General features: G+C 36.7%; 1 protein-coding gene across 1 annotated transcript in view; it reads left to right on the forward strand.

Moving 5' to 3' along the window:
• PIK3C2G (phosphatidylinositol-4-phosphate 3-kinase catalytic subunit type 2 gamma) overlaps window positions 1-21252 on the forward strand; it is a 274899-nt gene that overhangs the window by 124646 nt on the left and 129001 nt on the right. Inside the window, exon 18 of the mRNA XM_059682311.1 lies at window positions 2206-2300. Within this exon, the coding sequence (XP_059538294.1) occupies window positions 2206-2300 (95 nt within the window). The remainder of the gene's footprint in view (window positions 1-2205; window positions 2301-21252) is intronic.

Raw genomic sequence — 21252 nt, forward strand, 5'->3', positions numbered from 1 at the left:
CTGAGAGCCATACACCTGCAAATCCAAATTCTTCAGACAAGGTGCACATGGAATCCAGCATAGCAAAAGCACAGAGGTACAATTAGGTAAAGTTTTAATGATTTCCTAATTAAAAGTGAATATTGTAAAATATTTTGAGGTGGCCAAGAAGTGTATAATGTGGCTATAAAATAAATAAAAACTGGAAAGAATTTTAAAAACATTTGTTGTGATCCTACCTGGTTTGGCTCAGTGGATAGAGTGTCAGGCTATGGACTGAAGGGTCCTGGGTTTGATTCCACTCAAAGGCATGTACCTCAGTTCCAGGCTCGATCCCTGAGCCTGGTCAGGGCATGTGCAGGAGGCAACCATTTGATGTGTCTCTCCCACATCGATGTTTCTCTCTCTCTCGATGTCTCTCCCCCTCCTTTCTGCTCTCTCTAAAAATCAATGGAAAAATATCCTCAGGTGAAGATTAATAAAAACAATAAACAAATAAAAACATTTGTTGTGGAGTTTGTCCTTAAACTTCCATGCTCTGACCTGATTTTAAAACTTTCCAAGATATAAAGAAAATTGTACCCTATTGATCACTCTCGAAAGCATGTCATTTCATGTGTTGTCTTGTTAGATGTACAAAGGCTATATTAAAGCAATAAAAAAGATTCTATGATCATAATGAAAATAGAAGGTATGGTTCATAGCTAGAAATCAAATAAGATACAGACCCAGGTAATACAACACACAGGTCATAACCTTGCAGGTAGGTTCATGATAATGGGATATGTATTGGCACCAGAAAAAGTGCCTATATCTTAGACGATGAGGCAGGATTTAGGGGGAAATTGTACCAGTAGACAGAGCAAAGCAGGGAGTTTGGAAACAAAGAAGGCAATTCAAGATCAACAAGTAATTATTGGGTTCAAGAAGAAATAATGGGGAAGCCTAAAGAGAAAGCTGAAAACAGAAACATGGAAATAAATTCCGAGGCATCTTTTCTGCTCATATGCTGATAGGATATGCTCACTATTAGGGCATTAACATAACCCAGTTTTAGCGAGTAAGTTAACGAAGGTCATAGCTACAGTTTAAGACAACATACATTATGGTTGTTAGGCATTCAGACAGCTACCGGAGTTTATGCAAATGTGCTAAAATCATCTTCTGTGAAATCACCCTCACTCCTTAGGAATTCATAAACTTTCTCATCCTTGGGGATAGTGGGCATATCAAGGTGGTTCTTCAGGCATGTGTGTGAATGAATGATGTACAACTTTTTTCTGCTGTCTGTACTGTGGTACAAAACCTGGCTTAAACTTTGAGTGTGTAGTGTGTGTGTGTGTGTGTGTGCGTGTGTGTGTGTGTGTGTGTGTGTGTGTGTGTGTGAGAGAGAGAGAGAGAGAGAGAGAGAGAGAGAGAGAGAGAGAGAGGTAACTTACTGAACAACTAAAGTTAGAAGTCTTGCCTCTCAAGCAGGAAAGAATATTTTTCTGAAGAGAACCTGGTTTTCATTTCTGCAAAATATTGAGATTCCTGGGGCCATACTGGGGCCCAGGCACTGACTGCTCTTGGTGCGACCCCTGCACAGTGCAGATGGAGGTCTGGGTAGGTCTCTAAGGATATCAAGGGCTGTGTCGTGGTCTGTATTTTCCTCCAGGTTGAGTATCCTAGAAAACCTGAGTTTTTCACAGTGGAGAAGAGGGAAAGAATTTGGGAATGTGTGAGTTACGGTGGCAACAATCATCTTTCAAACCTATATGTAAAGCTTCAAGGTCTGCAGGTTGATTCTGATATATCAGTTGGTGATTTCAGTTAAGGCTTTGGGCGTGCATTAATTACATCTCCAAAGGGATAGAAATATCTATTGCCTCATAATGCCATTTCTATATCCAGGGCATTGTTCGTGATATTAGATTTTTGTGCCAGGACTCTCCTTCTAGGCATGGTTGAATCCTACCAGCCACCTGCTTTCATTTATTACCTGTGATACTAAAGCATGCATAAGGAAAGGAAACAAGACTGCACACACCTAAACTGTGTGATCTGTGTGTGCGCTGTGGTTATGCATCAGCAAATAAAGCTATCGACATGTATTATTACCGTTTTGTTCAAATGTTTATGACATTTTCCCTGGTCTTTTCTCAAGCCTCTTAAGTCCTTCTGTATTCTGCTATAATTTTATTACTGAGACAAACAAGAGTAAAGTGGTTCTCTCTCTCACTTTAGGCTATCAAGTTTGAATGGAACCTTGAAAGTCCGCTAGTGCAACTCCTATTACACCGCTCACTGCAAAGCATCCAGATTGCCCACCGTCTTTACTGGTAAGACTAGCTAAGATAGGATATGATGCCTTTAGAAGTAGAAGATTCCTTGACCTTGTAACTGATATATGCCTCCAGTTAAAATTCAGCCAAATTTGAGTATTTATCAAGGTTATTTGTATTTATGGACATAACTGTCATCTTCAAAATCTTCCTTCTGTACTGTTGCTGATGTTTAAATCCAATATAAATATTAAATTTAAATGATACCTTTCCTATAGCTTTAAATCACAAAGGAGATTTTCAGTCATATCTGCTAATTGGGAGATTTCAATGTAAAATATAGTTATAAAGCTGCAGATGTTTTGGAATAACATGGTTTAAAAGTAATTTCTATACAATATTAGTTATAAACAGTAGGATCTAAAGGTCAACATATACTCTTTCTATATACTCTTCTTAGGGCACTAAATTTTTCCTCAAGCATACATTTGAAATATTATTAGAGAAACAGACATTTTAGATATCAGAATTTCTCCCAACATCACATACTCTTGATCTTATTGAACGTGATGTGCTTTGGATGCTATTCCTCTACCATTTCTTTCATTCCTAAATTTGCACATTCAATTTCATAGCCAAAAAAAAGGATAATTACAAGTTTTAATGACCCAAGGAAGAAATTGGATGTATCTCTTGCCCTTACATATGTATGACAGGCATCGTTTACCGGCTTCAATTGGTAGTGAAAAACTTTAATTAATTAAAACAAAAGGAAGTCAATATCATTTTTTAGTAACATTTTTTCTGCTTCAAAAAAGTTACTCATGTTAACATCACTCTTCCCATGAAAATGACTCAACTATTTCATAGCAAAGTGGAGATAGCACGTTTGGTTTGATATTCATTTTCATTTTAAATGCCCAATATAAAAAGCAGAGCATTTTTCTCTAGTGTGTCAGTATAATGAGGCATTAGATACGTTGACTAGCAGTGGATCCCTCACTGAATAGACTCTTGTTAAGCTCTGAATGAACTCTTATTCCCTTCAGTTTTTCAGTCACCTACTATGGTGCTAAGGGAAGTTATGTGAATACACTTGGTGATGTTCTGCTATCATATTAAAGCTTGAACTCCATTAAACTTAATGTTTACTTCTCTTAAAGCTTTACTGTTCCCTTGTTTTAACCTGGGTTCATTCAAATGAAAGCATATTAAAAAGTAACATGACCAGATAACAATCTTGATTTAAATATTTTAATGAAAATATAAAAGTATATAAAATGTAATTTTTAAAAGACATTTTTAAAAAATAGAATAAAATATTAAAGACTTATACAAGCTAGCACATTGATTGCTATAATACTAGTGCCACCTTAGTAAGTTCTTCATCTGTTAAAGTGGTGTGAAAAGTTGAGTCATTTGAAAGGTAACAATGAGTGCAAACAAAGTGGTAAATCAATGTCATACTTGTAAGTTCACAGTCAATACAATTATGTCACTGTTTCCAAAGAAGCAAGGAAGAAAGTCTTTCTAAGTATAATTCTCACCCTATGAAAAAGAGTAAGACCAATAACAAAGCCCATTTCTCCTCTCACTAGTTTAAGAAGAGAGTAAGATGGAAGGAATAGAAAAGAACATAAGTTATAAATGAACTGCTTGTTTTTCAATGCTTAATTGGTAAGAATATGGAAAAGGAAAAGGAAAACAAAGCAAGATTTAAAAATAGCTACTTCTTTTTAAAACTTAAAGAAAAATTAAGAGTCAAGCAAATGTACTAATCATGAAATAAAATTCCGTATATTAAAGCACGTCTTCAAGTACATATGCTATGCGTGAGATATATATATATATATATATATATATATATATATATATATATATATATATATATTGCATCATGTTTAGGGAATATTTCTGTGTAGAAAGTTTAGTTAAAGCTTTAAAGATGAAGCTCAAACCCAGTGTGATACACTTTAAAAAATTTTCAATATATCTTTCTTTAATTAAAAAAAAGCAATGCCCTATAGTAATAATTTAAGAAGGTGGAGATCTGTCAGCCATCAGTTTAATAATTTTGTTTCCTATTTGAATGAGCTACCACTTTCTCAGAGTCAGTATATTCAACACTAAACCGAACATCTTGGATTCATCTTGGCCAGGTCTTGGATCCTTCTCTGGATCTTCCCTGTTTCCCATTAACATGTCCAATTATTCACCAAGCTCCATAACTCTATACCTCCTCAATAACTCTCCCCACATCCAGTACTTCCACTGCCCCTGATCAGAAGGTTGCCTTATTAGATCCTGAATTGTGAATAAATAGGCTTAGACAGAAAACCATCTTAATGCTTAGCATCACTGTGTGTGGTCTTCCTGAAAAAAGAAATTGACTTGGAGTTACCGCACATCTCCTCCACTAAAAGGGTGAATGTAGGATGACTTGCCTCTATTTTTCATGGAAAGGGAGTTAATAATAAGCTTTGGATTTGTAAGATTTAAGCCCTAAATCCTAGTTGTCAAAAAGGTGGCTTAAAAGGTGGCTATAATTGGGAACTATAACATTTTGGGTTCACATCTAGGAGACCACTCTCCCCATCATATAACAATTAATTATAGAAGCTTAAACTCAAGGCCCCTTTCCATTTTGGATAGGAAACAATTTAACTGATAGTGAGATATTGGGTTTAATAGGGTCCCCATAAAAGCTATCCACATATCCACAGGAACTTGTAAATTCGACCCGATTTAGAAAAAGGATCTTTGAAGATATAATTAAAATAAATATATTGAGATTATATTAACCTACATTATCAAGGTGTGTCATAAACCCATTGACAAGTGTTATAAGAAACAGAAGAGAAGACACACACAGAGAATGGGCCATGTGGAGATGGAGGCAATGATTGGGGTGATGCATTGGAAGCCAAGAAATGAGGAGCTGAGAAAGGCAAAGAATGCTTTCTCTTCTAGAGCCTTGAGAGGTAACACACCCTATCTTTTTTTGTTGTTTGTTTGTTTTTGTTAATCTTCACCCGAGGATATTTTCCCTATTGATTTTTAGAGAGAATACAAGGGAGAGTGGAAGTGGAGATACAGAGAGAGAAACATCAATATGAGAGACACATTGATAGGTTGCCTCTTGTACATGCCCCGAATGGGGCATGGATAGAGCCTGCAACCTGGGTAAGTGGCCTTGACCAGAATCGAACTCACAACCCTTCCGTCTGCTCTAACCACTGAGAAAAACCAGCTAGGGTTCACACCCTTATCTTGATTTCAGATTCCTGGTCTCCCAAATGGTGAGAATAAATTTCTGTTGCTTAGGCCACCAGTTTGTGGTTATTTAGTGTGGCAGCCACAAGAAATTATAAAATAGGAAGAAAAGAACTTGATGAAGGTCCCTGACTAGACTGGCTGTGATGTCACATCATGTGGGAAGCTTTCCCTGACCTCCTCCCCAGCCACCGCCTGGGTTGATTACTGCTCCCACATCGAACCTCCGAATGTACTCTATGTGACTCTGTCAGAAGTCATGTCACACCAGCTTAACACTTCTACATCTTTGTCTACTTCCACTCTTAGTCCATAGATTAGCTAATGGTAGTAACCATGTCATACTCTTCAGCATACTAATCCCACCAGGGTCTGAAATTCAGGAGATATTTTAAAAAATATTATCAAAGTCATGAATCTATAAAAATTCTTTTAAGGCTCTCAGTATTTCCCCATGCCTGGAATCCCTAGTGCCTTCTCAAAGGCACTGTGGGTGCCTCAGCCAGATCCCCTCTACCTGACTGGTGCACCCATCTCATAGCTTCTATGACTATTGACTACTACTTGACAACCCCCTCTTCTCTGAGAATTGTTCTCTGAAAGCATAGTCACCTGGCCTGGGAGGTGAGAAATCCCCAATGTACATTCCAGAGCCCCCCCGAGATTAGATCAAGGCTAGACTCAACCTCCTCCTTATTAACTCCATCCCCTCCCCTCTAATGCTTACTCTACTCCTTCACATGCTATTTCCTGAAGAGAACTCCTTCAGTAAATCACATGCACCTAAATTTCTTTCTCATAGTCTGTTCTAGGGAACCTGACCTAAGATAAGCAATTATTTATTGAAGAAAAGAATTTAAATATGTGTTTTTAAAAATTGGAGCATCAGTATGCTGTGAAATGTATCATAAATGAAACAATGTTTCAGTCTTTCATATGCCTAATACTAAGTCCAGTTGAATGAGCTCCGAGAGAGTCAAATTAAATCAAAATCTGTACAGTAGGGAATCTTTTATAGCATGGCTCCTTTATAAATTATCTCCTTTGAAGTGTGGGGACAGCTAGAGATAAAGATCTCATTTGAAAACTATTAAGTACAGCAATTTTTTGTTTTATTAACTGATATATCACAAGCACCTACTATAATACTTGCATTTGACAAATAGTCAATAAATTACTATTGAATGCAAGAATAGAATTTAGTTACCTGGGCCAAGCTGTGCCCATGCAGACTTATGACAGGAGGGGGCAGGAGAGGGCTGCTTGAGCAGTCAGTCCATCTGGCTTGATGCGAAACCAGAGTTGGTAAGACTAGAGCACATTCTGGAGACAGGCCCAATAAGTAGTAGGCACGGAATCTCACCAGTGAAGTGAATACTGGACTGGAAGGGGGATGGGAGCAGAAACCGGGGACTAGCCTGAGTCAGAAGTGAAGGGTTTGAAGAACAAATTGACGCAGCAGTGTCTGCTGGACCAGTTGGGAGAACCACAGAGTGAATTAAGCCAATGGTGTCTCTGGTGCTAGGAGGCCTTTCCAAGGTGGCACCTGGTATACAGGACCATGTTCTATAAGCCTTTCTATGCTAATCATAAAACTGAGGTGACACAAAATCTTCCCATTTATTTTCTTAAACAGTGTATCCTAAACTTTTTTATTTCTAGAATGGTGAGGTAGTTTCTCAAATCAGGGACAACTCAAAACAAAGCAAAATAATGTGGAAATTTTAAATCATGTCATTTGAAGGCATACATGTCCCTCTCATTCTATCTATCTATCTATCTATCTATCTATCTATCTATCTATCCCCTGGTGCCTCATTAATGCGTCACTTCTTGTTTCTTCCCAGATGGTCTCTTCTAATAAGAAAAAATATATATATTGAGAACATAATACTGATGATGAATTAGTTGATCATTTGCTCATTTTTGTGAGGAACATTGAGATGCTAGATACTGTTGAACTATTAAGGATAAAAGAGAATGGTCCTTGCTTCAATAAGCTCACAGGCTGACCACACATTAGCATCCAGGCAGAGGAAAGAACCCACTCACTCTCCGACAGGGACAAAGTAGACGGAAGGAACTGACAACACAGTCTGTCCACTTTACAGTTGTACCTATGACGGTTCCTAATGCAACTTGTAGGCAGAGAGGCAGGAATGGCCATTGGGAAATAAAAAAGCCTAAGTGTGTGCTCCCATTCTGTCAGAGTTAAATACTGATAAAGGTGTCCGAAGGAATGCACAAAGGCGGTAGACACTCTCTCTGCTTTGAGGTCTGACACTCTCCCTGAAGAAAGAGGGAAGAGCTGTACTTTAGAGAGTTATGCCTGGTGTAATGGAGCACACATGATACAGAATCAATAAAAGGATTTAAAGTCTCAATCCTTTACCTTCTAGAATCATTATATGATACTAATTCACCTCTTTCTCTTCACAGTGTAATAAATAATACATATTGCTTCACTTTTTTGTAAGGGAGAGATATTTTTTGCTGTCATTTAATATTGATCTGTTATAATCATCTTTCACCCTGTTGTCCTCAGGAAAGTATACACCAGGTAAAATGCCTACAATGAGCAATTCACTAAGCTAACAGTAGCTGTTCTCTACCCCAGTCAACCTGAAAAAAAGTGATGGATAGTTGTAAGAGAGTGTGCATTCTATATAATGATTTGTAAAATCCATTAGCACAGTTTCCTAGTTAAGGCATAATATGGGGATAGTTGTTTTTGTCTGTTTTATTTCTAATTTATGTGGAAGAGGTTTTATGAAATTCCCTCAATAAAAAGATTTTTAAAAACAGAATATAATTTTTAAATTAATTTTCTAATATCATTTTAAGTCTTATTACTCCTATTACATACATATGAAAATAGAATCTGATACAAAGTTTCACCACAAATCCATGCAAAATCCAGGAACAGAGGTCCACCTTAAATTTATTTCTAGTTTAAATTATTTTCCCTTCAAATTCTTCTATTTTGTTAAAAAAAAAAAAGTGAAGAGTTATGAAAATGAACATTTTGTATATATGTACTGACCTTTAATGTTGAAATTTCAGAGGAAAAACTTAGCAACACACCTCAAATTTTACTAGGAAAAACGGAAGGAAAAAGGCTTGGACCAGATCCGGCCTTTGGGAATTAAATTTTCTAATCCACTCTAGCAATTTTTCATTCTAGCCACATGCAATTATATCCTTGCTTCCTTAGATAGTAATCTGGTTTCTCTATAATAATATCAGTCTCCTCTGTCACAGCTCATGCTATATATTTGGGTTAAGGCCCTGAAAAACAGCATTATAGTGCTTAGTGTGCATTGTTTCCCAAGCAGACTGCAGCTTTGCTCTAGCCAACAAAAAATGTGGTCAAAAAAGTCATCCTGTTGGGAAACCATCTTTGCCTTCTAATAATATTTGAATTTGGCTTCCAAAATGAATAAATTAACATATATTCATAGAGTTACAGGACTGGGGAGTCAAATGGAACCTTATGAATAATCTGCTATAATACTTTCCCCCCAGAAAGATTTCAACAAGTTAAGTGATTCATCCATTGACAACCATCTAGCTGGATAAAGACTTAAGATTAAATTTTTTTTTTCATGACATCTCATGCCCAATTCAGATCTCTTTCCAATTCAACATCTACTTTTTAAAAAATGCAACTTGAATCCATCAAATATTTGGTTTTTTCCCCTATCAATAATTAGGAACACTTTCAACTTAAAAAGCAAAGTAAAGAAAAAAAATATCCTCAATTGAGATCTTTATATCTAATAGCTCAAAATTTTTGCATTAGGTGTTTGTGTGACCTGCAAATGCTGCCAATTATAATATTAATTAAAATATTTGATCAAAAGTTTCTTTAAGAACCTGTATACCTGAAGCAGTTTTGAAGTAAATAAGAGGTCCCCCCCCATCTTTCTTTCGCAGTTCCTGATTAATACTTAAAACACTAAATTTGCTCTTTGTTTTACTAATAGACCATTAGTGATAAGAAAGTAATTGCTGAGTAATTTACATAGTAGATTTAGTTTGTATTTATTTTTAATACATATTATATAAAACCAAGGCTTTCTCAGTTTTCTCAAAAAACCTAATTAAGCAACTGGCAGTACGCTAGTGAAATTCATGTCAGCCCATTTCATCAAGTCAAATAGGTTAGAAAATAAATTCCTGTAGTCCAGACCAGAACTTGGCAATAACAAAATGCAAGCAAAATCAATCTTTACTTATCCAGTAAGCAACTGGATATAGAAACTTAAGAGCAGGAGAAAGATCTGGGTAGGTGTCAGAGAATTGGAATATACCAACGTATTGATAGTACTTGATAGGCCTCCATCTTATGGATTGGAGCTCTCACCTGGATTCTCTGAACCCAAATTTTTAAAAGAGAGAGAAATAAACAGAGCATCATGTGAAAAGTATTTTAAATGCCAGGAATAGAAGTAGCACACACTACTTGTTTTCCTTTTCTCCCTTCAGTTTTATTTAGAAACTAGAGGCCTGGTGTATGAGATTCATGCACTGGAGGGGGCGGTCCCTCAGCCCGGACTGCTCCCTCTTGCAGTCTGGGACCCCTCGGGGGATGTCCACCTGTGTGCTTAGGCCTGATCCCCCTTGGGATCAGGCTATCAGACACCCCTCTCATAGTCCAGGGCTCTTGCAGTCTGGGACCCCTCACTCCTTACCACCCACCTGCAGTGGAGGCAGGAGAGGCTCCCACCACTGCTGCTGCACTTGCCAGTAGTGAGTCCAGCTTGCTGCTCGTTAGTGCTGCCTCAGAGACAGGAGAGACTCCCTCCACCACAGCTGGGCTCACCACCATTGAGCCTGGCTTTGGACTGAGCAGTGCTCCCCCTGTGGGAGTGCACTGAACACCAGGAGGCAGCTCCTGAGTTGAGTGTCTGCCTGCTGCTGTCAATGCTCATCATAGTGACTGGTCATTCCACCGATCGGGCGATTTGCATATTATGCTTTTATTATATAGTATAATTGAAATACATGACATCACGATATAAGTTTAAGGCATACAACATGATGATTTGATTTACATATATTGAGAAATGTTACCACATTAGGTTCTGCTAACACCCTTCATTTCAAATATCTATAATAATAAAAGTGTAATATGCTAATTAGACTGAACGTCCTTCCGGATGACCTTCTGGACAAAGCTGGGGCTGCAAAGGAAGCCTGGGTCCCGGGTGCCTGCCAGCAGCTGGAGGGAAGTCCAGGTCCCGGGTGTCACAGGGAAGCCGGTGCCGGCAGCCGGAGGAAGGAAGACCTACTCTTGCACGAATTTCATGCATTGGGCCTCTAGTTACAGTAAAAAGACAAGAACAAAGAAAAGAAAAAGATTCTTGGGATTTACTCTCTTAACTTTCCTATATATGATACAGTAGTGTTAACTATGGTCATTATGTTGTATATCACATTTCTAGTGCTTAGTTATTTTTTAATTAAATTTATTGGGATGACATTGGTTAATAATACCATAAGGTTGCAAGTGTATAGCTCTGTATAAAACATCATCTGCCACTGCATTGTCTGCTTACCTCCCAAAGCCAACTCACTTTCATTTATCCCCCCTCTGCCTTCTCCCCTCTCTCCTTACTCCCCTTTTCCTTTGGCAGTCAACTTCCTATTGTCTGTGCATTTGTTGTTGTTATTGTTTTTGCGTATTCCCTTCACCTTTTTCACCCAGCCCTAGAACCCGTGCCCCCGCCTCTCCGACAGCTGTCAGTCTGTTCTTTGTCTCTATGAGTCTATTTCTCTTTTGCTTATTTTACTTTGTTCTTTAGATTTCACATATAAATGACATCATATGGTATTTGTCTTTCTCTGACTGGCTTTTTCACTTAGCACAATACTCTGCCATCCTCAGTGTGCTGACTTGTCCACAGTCCAGTTCACATCATGGTTATGAGAAGACACCACAGTTGGTATCACATGCACATGACACCATACAACAAAAGAAAAGGGGATAATTCTTTCCCAGCAAGAAAATTTTCCTTATAAGCCTCATATCAGAGTTGACTGCATATTTATCATTTGCCTGAATTGGGTTGCATGTCATCCAGAACCAATTATCTGATCAAATGGCAATAAGGTGAATTGACTTACCCAAGTGGTTTAGAATTTTCAGAATTTCTCCCTAAACTGGTCATCTTCCCTGAATATTTTGATATCTAAACAAAATCAGATTATTTTTTCACACATAATGGAAAGAATAGATTTGATATTAAAAAAAATACTATGTCCCCTTTCTAGACTGTGAAGTCCTATCTTAACCATCCATCCTTAACAGAGAGCATTGCACATAGTAAATATAATTGGTCCTCAACAAAATACCTGTTAAATTAACTTAAAAAATAAACACACCACCTACATGTGTACTGCCTATAGCTTAACTTTTCTTGATTACTGTACTTAAAACAGCAGGCAACCAGAACAAGTTATATTATGCTAAATATATAGAGTTGGCCATTGATATTCTGAAAATCATTTTGGCTCTTTTTAAAAAGTAGTCTCCCTGGAATTGGGAGGAATTGAATTATATGATCCTCTGAAATAACAGTTTTTGAGGAAGTATTAGGTGTTAACGTTGACCGAGTCCACAGTGTGAGGTGCTTTATACTGACCTATGTTCTTTCTTGAAACCTTTATTGAAAATGAAAAACTATATCTAGTGATTTTACAAGAAGTATTTTATGGGGGGACCTTGCCAAGCAACCCCTTACTATCTCTTAAAATATAATTTTTTGTATTGAGACTCCCTGTGATCATCGGGGAATTACTGAACTGTTTCTGGTTTTTGCTGCTCCTATGTGCTCCAAGTGTGTTTTTTTCTGGATTATGAAATTCATAGTTCTTTTTGTTTTGTTTCCGTTAGTGGCTACGTCCTTTATTTTCAGCCCTATTTTGCTTTCTCTTTGCTCGTCAAAAGATCACTCTTTGAAATGGTTGAATGGAAATTTTTGTTACGTTCTTTATAACTCAGTTTTCTATTTTACTGTGTACAATGCAGTTGCAAGGGAAAGCCAGTAACTTTATTATTCCTTATCCAAAGAACTTCATCTGTGTTGTTTTGTTGCAACAAAACCCAGACTTGGATAGTTCAATCAAATACTTGTCATATTTAATAACTTAGAATTCTTGCACTTGTTTTGGCCTGTATGCTTCATTTTTGACCAATGATAAGTGAACAGCTTGCACAAATAAGATTGAAGTTATGTATGTCATATTGTATTTGTGGTCTGTGTATAGAAAATTATTAAATGAATGTAAATTTATAAGCTTGATATCAGCAGAGAACAGTTAAATGCTTTTGTTTGACTCTGCAAAAGTTATATATTACGTCTTCTTTCTGAATTTACTTTTGTTTAGGATAGCAAAATGAATATGCATACAGGGTATTCCTATATTATTCTTTCAGTGTAGAAAAATAATTGAATAATTCTTCTTTAATGGACATCAGAAAATTATACTGTTATGTAGACTACCAAAAATATAGTCCATTCTTCAGTACTACTAGGATTGGCATCAGTTCTGTGCAAGGCCTGTTTTTACTTGTATAAACCATATCATTGATTCTGGAAGATAAATGCATATTCATACTGTTCCAAAAACTACCTTAGGGCTTTTTATTGCAATTCTCCAGCAAGTATACATACATTCCCAAACTCTCCTTCTTTGTAATGTAATCATCTGTGTTAATTCTAAAACTTTTCATTCTCTATAAAATAAAAATCAAGTGCACTGATTTTTAAAATAAAAAGCCACATCTTTTAGTCTAGACCTTCAACTAGAATGAATCTAGTAATACTTATGGCAGAGGCTGCTGCCAATTCTTGGACTTTCTATGCAAAATCAACATGAAAAATGATGAGCGGACTCTCCCTGTAGTTAGAGTTGTGTTAATCATTTTATAGTAAGTAAAATTTAATCAGAAACTTAGCACTATTTAACTAGAAACTAAATATGCAATATGGTTTTGGGGTGGGAGGTCAAGATTAAAAATATAAATCTATACCATTCACTTCTTTTATGATCTTCTCTCCTTTTTACTGTTGACAATTCTTCATTTTACATCAATGTTTAAAAGGTGAGATTTCAACATCTTAAATGTAATGGGCTAGCGCCCCTCCTGATCTTTATTACTTCCTTTGTCTTATCCACTGTAATCTAGGTTAGTATTACAGATATATAAGGACTAGGAAATTTTAGGAATCCCAGGGAAGAATCCCAGGTCTCCCCTTACTATTGGTGTCACTTTCAATAAACTAAGCTTTCTGGGCCTTGATTTCATCAACTATAAATAGAGACTAATAACAGGTTTTGTGTGAGGATCAAATGAGTTAATATATGCAGAATGCTTAGAATAGATCCTGCATTCAGTTGTAATATGTGTTAGCCATTATTATACCTTGTTTGTAAATAATCTTTTCAACTGTGTGTTCCTGTGTATGTATGTGTATAATCTGTGTGCATTTATGTGTATATATGTGCATGTACATGCATAATGCAAAATGGTATATTGAAGAAATGGTGTTGTATATAGTTTTATTTTAAAAATACAACTTACCGCCTGGACAGTGTGCTCAGTGTTGAATGTCAACAAATGAACCAGGAGGTCACAGTTCGATTCCAGGTCAGGGCACATACCCAGGTTGCGGGCTTGACCCCTAGTGGGAGGCATGCAGGAGGCAGTCGAGCAATGACTCTCTCTCATCATTGATATGTCTATCTCTCGCTCCCGCTTCCTTCCTCTCTGAAATCAATAAAAAATATATTTTTAAAAATACTTACCTTGAGGATCTTTATAAAAAGTAAGCATGCTTTCATAATGCCTTTTTTTTTTACAACTGAGCAGTATTCTACTGCTAGTTAATTTAATTAATTTAGCAAAATGTTATAATTTATAATAATACAATTAGCTAACACCCTATTATTGTACATTCAGATTATTTCCAATATTTTTTGTTATATTAACATTGAGATGAAGTTCCTTGTGCTTAAATATTTGCATATGTTCTTAGTTATTTCTTTGGCTGGAATAGAGAACATAAATGTTTATGCTTCTTTTTATCTGCATTGCCAAAGTGCCCTTTATTATGGTGGTAGGAATTTATACTCTCACTAGCAGTGCATAGAGTGGCTGTTTCTGCTACCCTAACCCACACTTGCAATTTAACTGAGTTTATAATAATGTCTAATTGTTGGGCTAATTGAATTACAAATGAGTTGGATGTGGTTTGGGGTTAGTTTTTCTCTAGTTTTCCTAATTTTTGAATGGTGTATTTATTTTATGAGGGTTTTGGTACAACTTATGTTATAAAGAATTCCATTTCTCAGGAAGGCCACCAATAAGTGTATTAGTTTATTATTGCTCCTATAACAAATTACCACCAACTTAGCTCTGGATATCAAAAGTCAAGAAATGGGTCCTTTATGAAAAAGAAAAAAAATGGGTCCTATGGGGCTAATATGAAGATTTTAGCAGGGCTGCATTGCTTCTGAAGTCTCTCGGGAAGAATCTACTTACTTGACTATTTCAGCTTCTAAAGGCTTCTCACATTCCTTGACTCATGTCCCTCTTCCAGCAAGGAATCCCTCTTACCTCTGCTTCCATCATCATATCTCCTTCTCTTCACTCTGACCCTCCAACCTCCTTCTTATAAGGACCCTGTGGTTACATTGGGCCCACTCAGAAAAGGCTAAAGAGATTTGATTCTAATATTAAATTTTATAGCTGGTCTATAGAATATTGGCCACACAGAGATACTGTTACCAGACATCCTTCTGCTGTGTCATGGGAGAGGCATTTCAGGAACACCCACGTAGGAGTATTTTGAGCGATAATGGCAAGACTTATTAGAGTGAAAAGAGGTCACACACCCTCAGAGAGGCAGAGAGCGGGAAGGCTATCATAGCAGATGTGTGGACAGAAGCAAAAGGAAAGTCCGCTGCTGGCTATGCTGCCCGCTGCTCCCCAGGTTGCAAGTCTCATGGAGACTTTTAGAGTTTAGGAGAAAACAAAGGAAAAATTATGTGCCCAAGAGAAGAGCATGGGCATGTCCAAGGAAGGTGCACAGGGCACAGATGCCCTTGAAGAGGCTGCCACACTTGATGAGGTGCTTCCCTGGCACTCGGCTGGTGGATTGCATTCACTGACCCCAGATACACCGAGCTCGATGCCTCATCTATGACCAGGTGATTCAGCTCCATCTCACTACAGGTAAAGTTTCGCTTCTGGGGTCTCAGGTCCAAGAGGGTCAGGGCCCAGAGATGCAATACCATCACCCTGGCACCCAAGGCTCCAGCAGGCCAGCTCAGCCTCTGCTCCCAGCTGGCCTTCAAATTCTTAGCTTGTGTGACCTTGGGCAAGTCACTTAGCTTCTCTCTGCCTCATTTCCCCATCTGCACGTCTGCCACCAAGGCTCTCTGATACCCAGGCCTCTGTCGGCACTGCTCTCTGCCCTGTGTGACTGCCCCGAGACAGGCGTTTGCTAAACTTCTATATATTTCCTTGGATTTGGGGAAAGAGCAGGCTTTCTTTCAAACTTCCCATTCTCTTTCCTCTTTTCCAGGGCCTGTGCTGGTGTCCTGCCCTTACCCAATCTCTTTACTGGATTTTACCTTCCCCTTTGTGTTCCTCGTCTTGGCTTCTACTGTGCATGCACTCAGTGAAAGCCGTTTTCCTCCACTCTTCTCACTCCCACCCCCACCCCCACCCTCACCCCTACCCCCTGTTAATGCTCCCTGGGGTGATGGAAATCATCTTTCCTGCCTACTCTGATGCTTGGTGACTGTGAAATGGTCCTTTCCTAGTTGATCCAGCTTGATCAGATGCCTGGCTCCCTTCTCTTTGATCAATATCTCACTAACTCCCTACTGCAATAATACTATTCAAATTAAAATACAACCCAACCTTTTGCAAAAGATAGATAATACACTTTGGAACACCAAAGGGGGGGAAATGTGGTTTTCCCTTAAAGAGATGACATGCATATTAGAGCTGACGTTAGGAAAAATTGGAGTGAAAGCAAATAAGCAGTCCTTTCCCTGATCACTCCCTTCTGTTTGCTTTATCTTGACTATCTTAGTTTAGGCCTATTTGTGTAGATCACTGACAGAGGATAAGCAAAAGGTATTGATGATTCTGAAGTCTGGACCATTGCCCATGGGAAAATTGAATGAGATCACTGCATTTTTTTTTAACCTGTGACAAAATCTAAACACTGAGGGCCAAGTTTAAAAGAGAGGAAGTTTTTGATGTAGACCCTCTGCTTTTATTTCAACTAATGTCCGTTTTTATGCAAGTTGAGTTTCTGGCTCAGTAATTTCTTCTCACTGATTAAATTGGTCTCATTTCAACACATAATATTGGCTGTTTCTTTATTATTAATAAAACTAAATTATCCAGCACTCAGTGGTTTAGAAACAGTTCTTTAAATAAATACTGTAATTTATAAATGCAGTGTTTTTGGCATGGTATCAATGCTTGTGCAAGAACACCATAGCCTTTATCAGCTGTATTTAAAAATACAGCTTTTGGCCCTAGCTAGTGTAGTCAGAGGTTAGAGTGTTGGCTTGCTCATGGAAGGGTCGTAGGTTCGGTTTCCAGTCAAGGGCATGTACCCAAGTTGCAAGTTCGATCCCCTGGTGTGTGCACGAGGTAACCAATCAATACATCTCTCTCACATCAATGTTTCCCTCTCTCTTTTTTTCTCTCTCTCCCTTCCACTCTCTCTAAAAGTCAGTGGAAAAAGTATCCTCAGGTGTGGATTAACAACAACAAAAGTACAGCCTTTTATAAAGCATAGGAGAATTTTAGTAATTGATAAAGATATTTTATTTTGACTTATTTTACTTATTGGTAATAGTCAGTATCAGCAGCTTTGATTGCTGTACTCATATTTCCATCTTTCTTTGAGTCATTGGATTAGTTTAGCTATTCATTGTCATGATATATCTCACATCCAAAAATTGTACAACATACAGAATTGTATCTTTCCCCATGTAATTTTCAAGCACACTTATAGTAGAGCATATCAACTTTAGTGGTATATCTAAGGGTAATTAAATATAAGGTAGCAAGAAATCAAAGCTTATCTCCCTTTGACAATGTTAGCTCTACAGTTGAATACAATGCTGCAAATTGAAAATATTAGCCACCCCTTCCCCATAAATAAATCTTTCCTCATTAATGCTTCACTCCAGGTTTCTCTTCTCACAGATAAACTTGACATTGACAACATGGAGGATTCCTGCTAAATGTTTACATGAGGGGAAGAATGCTCCCTAATTAATCACCAGTGGACGGGCACCGGTGATTATGTGTTGGTCGCACTTCTGGTGCAGATGCTCATAATTTGAATGGAATTTAATGAGCACAGGTTGTTTAGCAATTTTTATTCTCTGGTGCAAACCAAGGCAATGAAAACACTTTATGTTCATAGAATGTGAGAAATGGAAGAGACTTTATATGTCTTCATGACCTATTCTTTAATTTTACAAATAAGGAAACTGAAACCCAGAGACTTAATGTTTCCCTGTCCCATACCCGCTTGTGTTAGGCCTATATGCTTTCATTAATGGCCTCAGAGCTGGCAATAGGCAAATCTGCGAAGATCATAAAGGCCTTCTCCAGCCTCTTGATTCTGTTCCTTACTTTATCTGACTTCCTCCCTGCTCATTTGCAGATATTCAGTGCTTTTCTCTCTTCCTCACATCAAAGTCAGTCAAAGCTCTGATCTCGGACCTTTATGCTTGCTGTATACCTATTTCCATTGTTACCGTCCATAGAATTATTTACATGAACAAATTGTAAATTGTGGAATTGTGGAGTAAAAAATTGACATTAGTGAATGAATGAGATGAGGAAATTTGAAAATTGGCTGCCTAGTAAGTATACAGTTGGCTCCATATGCCCTTAAGTAATGTTATTTTAAAAAATTGGCCTCAAAAACCTAGAGTGCATCAACTCTGTTTAGATGTCCCACAAATATTTTTTACAGGTTTTTTAAAGTTGTTTTTAGTAACAAGACACAAGGAGGGTTTTTAAGACAGGTCTAAGCTATTAATGACAATACTATAAACACACATGCACCCACCATCAAGTTTAAAACATATCACTGTACAAAATTTTGACACCCCTGTGTTACCCATCCAAATCTCATTGATTTAATCTATTCTATCAGAAGAAGAAATAACACTGAAGTTAATTATTTAAATTTTCTTACTCTTCTCTGTGATTTTACCACTTTACTAGTATAGCCTTACATTATTTAGTTTTACGTGTTTTTAACCCCACGTGTATGGAATCATTGTATATGTCTCCTGCAAATTGCTTTTTCAGTGAAATATGGTCTTGAAATTCATGCAATGTTTGTAAATCTAGTTTATTCAATTTTAGTTCTTTGTAGTTCTCTACTATATAATTATATCACAACTGATTTATCTATTCTACTTTGGATGCCATAAATATTTGTTGTAAATACTGATAACATTTGGATTTATTTCTATCATCTTATTCCGTGTTTTCTAAGTACCTTCATCTTCTGTTTATCTTCCTCACCTTTTTTACATCCTTTTGAATGGTATTTTATTCCTTTATCCCCACTTCATTAGTTTGACATTTTATATTCTAATTTTTTAATAGCTGTGTTAGAAATTATAACATTCATGCCTAACATCAGAATCTAAGATTTAAAAATGAGAAACTTCATTTTTTTACTCATTTAAAAAGTTATACAAGTATTGAGATAGCTCAATAAAACAAAGGTCTGCCCTATTGAAACTACATTCTGATTCTGTAAAAACTTACATTTTAGTGACTTTAACACAAACAACTTACCTCCTAATGTGTATGTTATTGCTATTATGTATTGCAGTTCTATTTTATTTCATATTTAACTTTAAAATATATTTTTATTATTTACTTATTTAGGGAATATTTGTGTATATTTTCCACTTCCTCTGTTCATCACTCCTTCTTGCATCTTAGACTTTTCACCTGGAATGACTTTACTTCTTCCTAAAGGGATTACTCTGTGGAGATGTGTTGATGCAAACTCTGGCCATTTTTATTTTCTAAAAAAATACTTTAGTTAACCTCATTTTTGAAAGATATAACTGATGAATATACAACTCTAGGTTGCCAATTGTTTTCTTTAAGCGGTTTGAAAATATTCTACTGTCTTCTGACTTCAACTGTTGCTATCAAGAAGTTATTTGTTATTCTAGTTTTCTTCATAGATTATTGTTTACTTTCTGCCTGTTTTTAAGACCTTCTCTTTGTCATCAGATTTACCGTGATGTGTTTAGATATTGGCTTGTTTTTATTTATCCTGCTTGGAATTTGGGGCTTTTTGGCTTTAAGGGTTTTTAAAAATCAGTTCTCAGAATTCAACTTTTATTTCTTCAAATAATGCCTTTCTCCCATTTTCTTCTCTACTCTCCTCCTGAAATACAATTTGACATATATTATACCCTCTCACTCTATTTTGTCTTTTTATTGCTCTTCCACAATTTTCATTTCTTTATCTCTGTGCACTTAAATTTATTCTAATCACATTTTATTTATAAAAATTATTTTTGCTATTTATCCTATTATTATAGTGTCTCCTGTGTATTTTTATTTTTTTTAGTTTTTTAAACACATGCAATATAAATATTTTCTATAGTATCTCTGATCATTCTAACAGTTGAAGCCTTTATTGTTGCTGATTCTGATTCATGGTTCCTTGTTTCTTTATATGTATATTTGGGTATTTGATTAAGAGCTCATATTTTGGGGAACTTATCTGTGGGCATTCTTATCTGTTGGTATGAGGTTTGCCTGGATAAAAGGCAGGTTCCATCAAAGAAGATTTTCATTTGCTTCTTCCAGGTGGCTGAGAGTTATCTCAATCCATACCACATTAATAACTAAGTTATCAGCTTAAAGATTTTCTGAGCACTAGTGTAATATGTAGGTGGGATATATATCCAGGTAGGAGCCAGAAGAGTTCTCCCAGAACCAAGGTGTCAGAAGTTAACTTTCCTGTGCTCTGAAAGATAGCCAGTTGATTTTAGTTCATTCTTACACCAGAAGCCTACCTCTGTGGGCTTCAAGATTTTTGTGTAAATCTCTTACTAAATTCCTGTGCTTAAGCACAATCTTTGTTATCCCCTGTGAAAAACATAACTCCAAGTTGCTTGAGTTCAGCAAATACCAGGCAGAATCCACCTCCCGAGTCCTGTTTACTTCTCCACATTTCTGCCTTCTCTAATTTTTTGGCATATGAGAATCTTTATCTTCCTGCTGAGTGAGTGCACTTAAAAATAAATATTTAAAATTATGATCTAGTATTTGGTTGTTGTTTTTTTAAGTGGGAAACTTTGTCAAAAATATTTAAATTGCTACACTGCTAGAAACAGAAATCAACGATCAATTTTTAAATATATTAAATTTTTTAAACTGTTATAAGAAACAATATGAACATTATGATTTATTACCTATCTGTATATCTCTAGTATTTAAGATGGTGTTTAGATCTTTGTAGTCTCTTCTAAAATATTACACACACACACACACACACACACACACACAGCCTGTGTTAGGCATTCTTTTTTGGATATTTACTAGGTGTCAATCACTTCAGTAAATTTCACATAAATTTTCTCATGTTATCCTTAACATTGCCCTATGCATTACAAAAGAAACTCACATTCTGCACTCATTTAC

This window comes from Myotis daubentonii, chromosome 2 (assembly GCF_963259705.1).
Source record: "Myotis daubentonii chromosome 2, mMyoDau2.1, whole genome shotgun sequence".
Lineage (NCBI taxonomy): Eukaryota > Metazoa > Chordata > Mammalia > Chiroptera > Vespertilionidae > Myotis > Myotis daubentonii.